The sequence below is a fragment of the Calonectris borealis genome, chromosome 1 (genome assembly GCF_964195595.1).
Source record: "Calonectris borealis chromosome 1, bCalBor7.hap1.2, whole genome shotgun sequence".
Classification (NCBI taxonomy): domain Eukaryota; kingdom Metazoa; phylum Chordata; class Aves; order Procellariiformes; family Procellariidae; genus Calonectris; species Calonectris borealis.
Window position 1 is genome coordinate 50,799,422 of NC_134312.1, and position 10,819 is coordinate 50,810,240.

General features: G+C 46.3%; 1 protein-coding gene across 1 annotated transcript in view; it reads right to left on the reverse strand.

Moving 5' to 3' along the window:
• UBE2N (ubiquitin conjugating enzyme E2 N) overlaps nucleotides 1–5,068 on the reverse strand; it is a 19,241-nt gene extending 14,173 nt beyond the window's left edge. The window contains exon 1 of the mRNA XM_075151179.1: nucleotides 4,952–5,068. Within this exon, the coding sequence (XP_075007280.1) occupies nucleotides 4,952–4,981 (30 nt within the window). The 5' untranslated portion in view covers nucleotides 4,982–5,068. The remainder of the gene's footprint in view (nucleotides 1–4,951) is intronic.
• Nucleotides 5,069–10,819: the final 5,751 nt, after the last annotated feature.

Here is a 10,819-nt window from a genome sequence, read left to right on the forward strand (position 1 = left end):
CAGGGTCAATCCACCACACCATCTACGGCAAAATTTGCCACTTGCTTCTCACTATTAACCCACCAGTCACATGTAACTCTGAAAATGTGGTTTTGTTTTGTACAGAACAGCCATGTAAACATAACAGACAAGTACGGTATAAAACAACTGCGTGCAAAGCCATAAAAAACCATTAGCATCAGTACTTAGAAAGCTTGGGTTTGTACCTCAAAGTTGCTCAAGTATTATACAAGAAGGTGGTCCAAACAAGATTTTTGCCTCTAGTTGGTTTATTTGCTGTTTTTTCCTCATTTTATTCTCTAGTGTCTACTGAAAGCTTCTTTAAGGAAAAGGCTGTTGAAAGTTATCAGTGTCCTCTTTAAGATCTTTTATTAAGATTCCATGTTTTCCTTTTAAAACCGGTACCTTGGTCTAACTTGAAAGTTTTCCTATCCTCTGGGCCTGAGCCTCCTTCTCAGCCTCCCTCCCACACCTCCACAAAAGATCTGTCCTGTCAAACATCAGGCTTCCAATACCTGCCTATACACCCCCAATACCACAGCCAGCCTATGCTATACTAGTCACCTGGCAAGAAGACTCAAAGAGGGTCGCAAAGTAGCATATGTATTATCTTCCTACATTTATTTGTTGGGGGGTGGGGGAAGGTGGTTTTAAGAACAGTACAAAAAACCCCTCTGAAAATTCCCAAAATTTTCACCCATCTGTCAAATTTGAAGTTATCCACAAGATTCAAACAGCATACAAAGGGCAAAAAGACATTACAAAGACCAAATATACAGCTTCTCTGATAAATGCCAAGGAATAGCACTGCCCAGAAGTAATGTTTTCTATGCCTAACCACCATTCAAAGAAACGCAAAATACCGCAAAAAGATATTAGGTTTACCTCTAGTCTTTTTTATTTAATTGTTTACCCAGAAAATAAAGAAATGGCCAGAAATGTCAGAAAAATCAAAAAGTAATGGCGACTTAAATTTTCATGTGGAGACAGATGTCCATGCCCCAGAAGCCCATAGCTTCCAAGACAAAGCCAGAAACTTCAAGTTGGCTGCCAGCAGGTTTAAGAACTTTCAGAAAGTTTCAGAAGTTGCAGACTAAATACCCGATTTATATTTTTTTAAAAAAAAAAAAAAAAAAAAACAACACACAACCTTATAAAGCTGATTATACTGACCTCTAATATACGATTCTGTAGATGCCTATCACCACATACACCATGAGAATCTCCACAAAACCTCCCAGAAACTTTTTTATTTTGAGGTAACATTTTATAACTCAGCAGTCCAAATGTTACCCAGACTCTCAAAAAATGCTGCAAGCAGGAGCTCACTGGCAGCAACATGGAAATAGCTTCTCACAATAAACAGCGAGAAAGGAGTATCTCAGATAACAACATGCTACCATGCATGGGAGGAAATCAAAGTCTTAGTTTAACACTGATAAATTCATTACTAAAAAATCTGAAGGAGTCTCAGATACTGTTTCACTTGGTTTGCTTCATGATATGAGCAGTTGCAGTGATTGTAACAGAAGTGCTACTAACAGCTGGCTACAGATAACACACAGACATGGACATCAAATCATGAATGATAAGATCACTGCAGCAGTGAAAACAGCAGGAAAACCATTTGAAAAGATGACATGAAGCAGCATTGCCCATCCCATTCAGATATACCGACTGCACTTGACACAGCAATGAGGTGGTTTGAATGTCAGCCAAAAAAAAAAAAACAAACCACCATCAGATGCAATTCAACTCCTTACTCGACTGGAGCTACGTGACTTTGCAACATTGGAGAGAATCAGTGTAATAAGTGCTTAAAAGTAAGAAATAACTGGGCTTATTTATTGTGTATATTGCAAAGGTTCACTTTTTAATACTGTGCAGTAGGAAAAAAGTTTACAGTATCAAAAACACACATCTATGTAAATGTGCCATACCACATTTTTACTAATAGATTTTCTTGTCAAGCTGCTTCTCAGAGGACCGCTGGTTTTGGACTACAGAAGAAAATAAAAATACCCCTTCTCTATTCACAAGATAGAAGGTTTTCCAATTCCGACTATATCTTTAAAGATTCAAAACTACATCATTATTTTCTACTCACCACACATTTGCAATGTGCTAACGCTAACTCATACCTCTAAAGCAAGTCATCTCTTGAACTTGCAGATCATTCCCCCCACTTCTTTAAAGCCTGTGTTTCCAAGTAATTTGCAGACAACAAACTAGGAGTAATTCTGTATCTTCTGTAACAACTGCTTTGCAACATCTATACTGTCACCTTTTAATTGAATTTGGAGAAAGCATTGGAAGTATAAGTAGAGCTCTCTGCTGAGACAAGGAAAGCTACTGCTCTCCTACTGGGCTAGATGACAGCCTGCACATAGCAAAGAAGCGAGCTGAGGAGTACAGGGCCGCTAGTCAACCTGAGAGCCAGGCCATCTGCCAGCAGTCGGTCAAGACGAGGAACGGCAACTGCATTTTGAGTGGTTAGCTAGATTCTGTACTTTGTTACGGTCCCAATATGCACTCCTATCCCCAATCAGCCATCGCTGGTCTCCCTCGGATGACAACACAAAGGGTGCACATGGATCAAAGGGAAAAGGTTTTTTGCTAACGATAACCTAAGCCATCAATTTATCATCAAATTTACTATTGTGCATAAGACAGGATGTTCTTGTTATTTGAGTTATTTCACCTTTCTATAGATCTTTCGTTTTCTATCTCTCTTTCTCTTCCATTTCCTTTCTTGATCTTTCAAATTCTCACTAGCAGCAGAGTTCATTTACTCCCCTCCATCTAAGGCAAGCAGCAATAGGAAATTTAACATCAAGATTGGTAGGATAGAAAAGGTCCTAACAATTCTCACTCGAGACTCCTGAAGACTCAAGCAGCCACAGTTCTAGTTCTGCACCTCTGCAGCTGCGATATTTCAAAATATGACTTTGCACGTTTTTGAGGCTGCAGAAACTAGTCAGATTCAAGTCCTGGACCGTATGTACATCTGGCAACCTAATGCATGCACAGCACAGGAGCTAAAGAATCAGTCATCTAACACAACCAATCCAAGATTTAAAAGCTCTAGACTGGCTGCATGGAAATACACAACCCACCATACACACCACAGACAATAATCCCAAAAATTCTAAGGGGGATCCTCTGGACAAAATCTGGAGTTTCTAGGTCTCTCTTCTGCTGCCCTCCACCTCCCCTCTCCAGGAGGAGAAGAAACATTCCCATGCCATCACACATCTTTGTGTGAATTGCTCCAAGTTTTTTCTAGAAAAGCATGAAAAAAACAAAAGCACCAAGAAGGAAATTTATGCACCAGCTTACAAGTCGGTGCGCTTCTTGGTTGTATTCAGGGGAATTGTCAAGACACCAGCCTCATGACTGAGCTCTTACCACAACTCTGTGATGAATACCAGTTCCACTGTATTACGAATCAGTGTCTCCCCTCACACCTGAAATACAGTCAGCTTTGCACGCTGTGCACTAAGGCAGCTGGACGAGTGTCAAACTCATTCTGTAAGATTTGTCTTCATTATTTTTACTGCTTACAATTCTGAGCGGTAATCATAGTTTAGTCTGTTTCACACAAGATAAATGCTACTCCTGCCTTATTTTTACTTCATCTCCTCTACCACCTATTAGATAACTTGACTTTTTAGAGAAAATCCAGTTTTATTTTTTCATCCACTATTTAACATATTCTGCACTCAGGTGTTTTACAATGGTTGCCAACATTGTGTGCTCAACCAAGAGAGCTCCACAGCATTATAAATTATTTGTGACATTCGTTTACTTCAACAAGTAACAAGGGTGCTGTTATTTCCTATGACGGCTAACAAACCTTACTGGAATCACTTAGTAACTGTTGTAAAGGGAGTGATCACCGATCTGAGGACTTCAATTCACACCACTGCAAATCGAGTGGGAGATAGCAGCCCAGCACAAACATCCACACTAGCTATGGGACCAAGCTATCTTTGGATAGCTTGCAATGCAGCTACTTGTATCTCTGCTGAGTGACTCCAAATCATTCAAGTCTTAAGCTGAAAATGCACTCGGAGGGTCAGCTGAAAGTACCCCAAAGTTGAGAGCCCTTACAAAGCTTGGTAAATGAAAGTCGAAGCAAGACACTGAACCGCCAGCACGAACACGCTAATACCGAAAGGGCCGACAGCTCAGAGCGCACGTAATAGTAACCAGACGTGTACCGGTACGAGGCCTAGCGTGTACCGGTACGGATGCCCCCCGACGTACAGCTCAAGCCCCGGCTTAACTGCTCGCTGTGTGGTGTCCCTCCTCGCACAGGAGGAGGATCCCGAGTACCGCGCCGCCGCCGCGCTACCCCGGCCCAAACGCGGCGAGAGCTGTGCCGGGGAGCCGGGGCCAGGCCGGGCGCCGCACCGCCCGTCTGTGGGGCGCCCCCGGCCAGAAGCCGCACCGCCCGCGAAAGGGGGTGGGGGGTGCGCCCGGCGCCTTTCAAGCTCCGGGCTCCGGAAGGGGCGCGCGGGCACCCGACGGTCGGCAGCACCAGAGGCCGTGAGGCGCCGCCACCGCCCGGGCGGTCACCGTGATAGGCGCGGGCCCGCTCCCGCCCGCCGCCCCCGGCCCGCCGGGAGGGCCCAGCCGCTCCCACCCGCCCGCACACGCCGCCGCCGAGCCCGGGAGCCCCCGCAGGCGGCGGGGGGAAGCGGAAGGGGGGCCAGGCTCGGCGCGCCCCCTCGCCCCCACTCGCTCCCGCGGCGGCCGGGCCCGGCGGCGGGTCGCCCCCCGCCCGGCAGGGGAAGGAGGAGGCCTGGGAGCGGCCCTGCCCCCGCGCGGCCCTGCTCCCGGGCACCGGAAGCAGCGCCCGGCCCGGCCCAGCCCTGCCAGCCGCGCGGGAGCCGGCCTGGCCGCCCCTCGAGCCCCCCACGGGGCGCGGCGGGGAGGGCGGGGGTACCTTGATGATCCTGCGGGGCAGCCCGGCCATCTTGTCTCGTCGGGGTGCAGGCTCGCGGGCTCGCCTCCGCTCGGGGCTCGCGCACAGCCGGAAGTAGCCCGCGCCGCGCTTCCGGTGGCGCCGCCCTCGGCGCGGCACGCCGGGCAATGTAGGCCGCGCCCGCCCGCCCGCTGCAACGACCGCTGGCCGGCAGGCGTTGCCCGAGCTGCGGGGCGCTCCGGGGGCAAGGCGGCCCCCTCGGCTGTGAGGGGATCGCTAGGCTGTCCGTGGGCACGAGCGGGGCGGAGGGGGCGCTGTCGGGTGGCCCCGGGGGGGCCCGTGAGGCGGCAGGAGGGCCGGGGCGTGCCGCCGCCCGCGCCGCCCTCTGCCTGAGGCCGCGCCGCCCCGGCCGCCGGTGGCGGGAGGAACCCGCCGCCTCTCCTCACAGGCGAAAATGGGCCGGAGCAGGCAGCTGCGGGCTCGGGAGGGGCGTTCCGTTCTCCAAGTCCTGCGGGAAAAGCGGGCAACGGCGGGGGCAGCGGCCTCCTAGGCCTCCCCGGTACGAGCCCAGCTGCCGGCGCTGCCTACGGTCCCTCTGATTTACCCCTTCCGTGATGCGCACCGGCTACCTGCAAAGGCAGGAGAAGCTCGTTTGTAATAAGTGTGTGGGGTCATCGCTCAACACTGACAGAATTAGGATTTCATCGGCGTGTCTTGTGCACCGTAATGCTACGACGTGTACCATTTCCTGATTTTAGGCACTGTGTCACTAGACCTGTCACAGAGATACCTTAGAACATCTTTGCCTTAATAACACCTGGTTAGTGAACCTCCATCTTTTTTAGCAGGAAGAGAAATATTGTAGAAATTAGAGTGTAATTATCACACGAGCATCCTAGGACACTACTACAGCTGCATAGTAATAGTAGCATCTAGCACTGCATCATTTTTGGTGGGAAATAAAAGCACAGAAAGATGAAGCGATTTGCCATAGGTTACCAAGCAGGCTAGTAGCACAGCCAGGAATAGGACCTTGCGTACATATGAGTCCCTGTCAAGTGTTTTCTTCTGGTTTAAAAACAGAACTTCTAGATGACCTACACAATTTCTTTATCCTCTGGTAGAATGGGAAGTTCTCTGACACTGGCAAATCTGGACTGTGTAATTGCTGAAACACTCCTATCACAGATACTACAAACATGTTCTATATCCTAAAATTTAAGCATTTATATTATTACATGATGGTTACGATAACATGAAGCATGTGTCAGAAGAGTGGTGTGCCTCCTTCCTTCACCCTCCCTACAATACTTCCCAAAAACTTACCTAGTTTTCCTTCTCTGTCCTTCTCACTGAGCCGTTGGCACTATAGAAGGCAACTAACAAGAGTTGTTCCACAGTACTTGATATCCCCAGCTGCTGAAGACACCAGTAATTCCAAACTTCATGTCAGTTCATGAAAACCCATAATCTCTGTGAACTCTTGTGTACATCCTCAGCCCTTTAAGCACTCAATTCCTCTCCTGACTTTCTGGATGTAACTTTCTTTGAAGTCAGTCAAATCAACAATGAAGTGACGTGCATCAAGAGAAATGCAGGAAAACACATTTGCAGAATTGGGGCTTAAAGCATTCATCAATAACACCCCCTCATTCTGTAGTGGAGATAGGTGACTTCATCTGCATACATTAGCATGTGAAACATCCATGTTGAGATGTGGTCTTTCAGTAAAATCTGGTCTTGCTAGTTACACACAGAACTGTTCTTTAATCGTGGATTTTTCTTTTTACTTAATTATTACAACCTGTTGCTACTACTAAAAAAGACCGAGTAGATACTTTTGTATATTCAGCACCTTCACAGTACTTACCATCTAACCTAAAAAGGTGAAATGCTCATCTCTAGGAAAAAAGGTTGTAAGGTGGAGAAAAACCCTTCCAAGACAATACCCTTACCAGCTGCATGTTAGCCTGTTTTTTTCCTAGCTTCACAGATACTGAAGTATCTATAGCACATCTGGTGCCTTAGAATAAACAATTATAATTGGGCTGATAAGGCTCTCCTCCTGAGGATGCACAGCATCTTATCGTTTGATTCTGGTGGCAGCAGTCTTGGTGATTTTCTACTTGGTTGCTTTTGGGTTTGGGTTTTGGGTATTTTTTTCAGATAGTTGTGATCACACACAGAGATGTGAAACCTCTTCCAAATGAGTACAGCACAGCTTCCCACCCCTCTGCAGGAACAAACAGTCTATATGGAAAGTATGGTATTCAGGATGTTCTTTGTATAAGCAAATGTGAACATCAGGCCTGGGCTCATATGGAGGGTTTAGAACCTGAGCGGTACTAAAATTGCTCTTGAGCAATCCTTGTTCGATTGGAAGATTTTTGAGGCTGTATTTAGTGCCCGTTTCTAGAATTCAGATCTTCTCAAATGAAGGCTTACTTTGCAGTAAATTTTACAAGGCGTAAATACAGTAATGCCTTCTCAAATCATCTGTCATTTGGGAGAGCAGTGAGGTTGGTATAAATGAATTAACAATATCTAGTGACTACCACAATCCAGTGCTGACCTGCCTACAAATAACTGCTTACCCCTGAGCAGCATGCGGTTGGGGTAGAGAATCTAATTGGTTTTGAGGAATGGGATTACAGTGAATTTTGCTTTGAGAGTCAGGGGAAAAAAAATCAGGACAGAAGGTTAGTGAAAAGAGGAAATTAGCATTCATATAATCTTGAAACTTCGTGAATAACTGAAAATATTTGTAATCATGTTGCTATGACACCCAGTAATAACTAGGAGCCTTCATTTTGAGTTCGCGGGTATACATATGTAGAAGGAATGCAAATATTTAGCTTTTTTTTAAAATTGTTCTCTCCATGTTGTGTAAATTTCACATAATGCAATAGCCAGTTTAGGGACCAAGACCAGAAATGGTCCCTAAACCAAATGATCCCTTTTCACCCTTCTGTCCTATGCTGGTAATCCTTCTATGCACTTGCCAGCATCAAACAAATATGAAGATACAGCTGAAGAGGTGAAGCAATTCCTTGTGAAAGATAGCAATTCCTTGTGAACTTTATGAAAGTAGAAAGACAAAAGGAAAAAAAAATATTGCCGGTAATCCCAGTAGGAGAAAGACTCCATGACTCCAACACTTTATTAGACATCAAAGAATCTTCACTGGGCCATATCCTCAAGACCAAAGTAATTGGAAAACAATGTATTTTGTTACATTCCTAGCAAAATTACTTCTTTTTCTCTGTTTCTGCCTTCTCCTACTCTTTTTTTTTTTTCCTTTTACCCTTCTCCCAGAATACTGACCATTAAAGGACTGGCATAAGTGGAAGAAAACATGGGCCAAAAGATGCTTTTAGGCTCAATGTGAGTAAAATGCCACTCAGTTTCTTGAAAGTGCTGGAACTTTTGCTCTGTGAACCTTGCCCTATGTCTGTGAGATGCAACAAGAGAGTGCAGCATAGTGGGCTCAAAAAAATGCTCATGAACGTTGCATTCAGTGTCCCCTTTCAAGTGTCGTAGACCAGGAATCTTGTTTCAGTCTGAAATTGCAGCAAGTCAGTCTGGCAAGCTATTACGTTTTGATAGTTTTTGTTGCATAACAAGTGGCCTGCCACATCCTGGGAAAGTTGCGGTTTTCATGACACCTCTCTTTCTGGCTCCTCCTAGGAAGAGGCTTTTGAAGTCCGCTTGCTCAGGAGATGGCAGTGAACAAAAACATTGTTTTCTGTTGTCATATCTACAAAGATTTAGGTTGTTCCCCTAAGCCATTCTAGCTCCTACAAGGACTGCTGCAGAGATCCCCGAGTATCCATATAGGTGCTGGAAAAGCCATTCAAACTGGCTACTCCAGAATACTGGCTTTAGACTTTGCTTCTTTGCACTCCCTCTGTACCAAGGGATATCTTCCAGAAGAAGCTATAGTAAAAATTGTCCTTCTTTTACAGCATTCCCAAATTGCCAAAGGAGGCACCTCAATCCTCTGAATCAGAGCTGGAACAAGACACGTAAGTACCAGGGGAGCTTTGTCTCTTCCAACTAGCCACACCCCATGCAGGATCTTGCATCTTCCAGGTGCTTTCCCACCCCAATGACCTTCCAGTGTCCATCCCCTTCAGGATTTTCCACTCAGCCGTTATTGCCACCATAACTGGGTTCTGGACTGCAGCCTGCACCACTCTGTGTGCGTATCCTCCATTTGGCATGTCTTTTGGAACACATCCTTGGAGAAGCACCACAGGTGATCCAGCCCAGCATGCTTCTGCCTTCTGCTTCCCTGGGTAGAATAGTACTTCAGCACTCCTACTCTGAAGTTCAAGGTTGTTGCTAAAATGTATTTATTCTTCTCTGCCAGATTATTTATTTTGAGCATTATGGCACAGGGATTCTTTATCCATACAGTTTTTCAAAGCCTCATATACCATTAAACATATAACAATGCCATTAAAACCACCTAAAAAAATTAAAAGTTTCTTGGAGGGCATGGGAGCGGGGACAGAGAGGAGAAAAGGAGAATAGAAAAAGTAGATCTGAAAAGCGAGATTTCCACAGCACTACACATGTAGTTTGTCAAAATTTGCAGTGTGTTTCAGCAATCCTTTTTTTTTTTTTGTAAAATAAAGATTTGATGGAAAAAAAATTCTGCTTTCATCCCAAGTATTGTAATTGATGAAGTCACGCATCCTCATTTAGACAGCTGCCTTCCCTAACTCAACTCGGTATTTTAATTTTGCTAGGTTGAAAGATAAAGACGCTATGTGTTTGGCAGTCATTTAGATTGATATTTTTGTTTAAATTAAATTGAGATTTTTTCATTAGACTCATTGCCTGGAGTTCTGTCTGATGCTTTCTTAGCACTGGCGATTGCTAACTGTTTGCTCCCGTAATATCCTGAAATAAACCCTGCACCTCAGGCAGAATGTGAGGAAATCTGGGAATATTATATGCCCGTATTTTGTCAGATATATGCTGATAAACAGCTCAAGGGTATCAGACAGGACTGTGTATGGTTGTACTGCCCTTAGATCAGTAAAGGCTTTGTTAGATGCTGTTTTGACTCTGCAGCTTTGTGTCAGGGCGCTGAGTGCACAAATAGACCTTAATTTCTGCAACAGCCTCAACGGGGGCCTCCACCCTCGCGCTCTGATGGGCCTGGGTCTTCATTCTTTCCTGAGCTACACCTCAGCGGTGCCTACCTGAGCGTCGGGGCTCCTGGACCAGCCTCGAACCTGGCCTGTTGATCCCCGGACCATCGATAGGCCCCGCTGCAGTAACCACCCTGCGCTGCTCACCTGCCTCCGGCGCAGTGGGGCTGCGCCCCGTTGGTGGGGTCACCGCTCCGCTCGCCTTGGGGTGCCCTCGGCTCCCCGCTCACGCGCCCCGAGGGAGCAGTGCCACCCTTGCTGCTCCCTGATGCTTTGCTTCTGAGTTCAGAGCGCCTGAAAATGCAGGTTCGTTTTAGAAAAGCAATCTTGTCATGCTACACTTGCTGCTGGTTGGCTTTTATAAAGCGACATTTATATTTGCATTTCAGAGGAAATTTAGGTACAGTGTTCAGTACGACAGGTGTCACCGTAGTCCCCATTTAAATCAGAGTTCATTCCTACAGCCTAGCTCCACCAACGCCTGGTCCACAGTGGTTATTTAGCATGTAGTTTCATGTCAGGGTTACGCCACTTCGTATTTGCATTGCTGCTAAAGAGGGCTCCTACCCTCCTCCTCTGCAACGCATCGCTGCTCCCTCAGCTCCCATCATGATCTCACGGAAGGTGAGCTGATCAAAAGTGTGAATCGTTCCTGGGTGAGCGGTGAGCGGATATGAACCACAGGCAGTCACGCAGGTGTGTAGGTCTGGCACAAGAAAGGGGACAG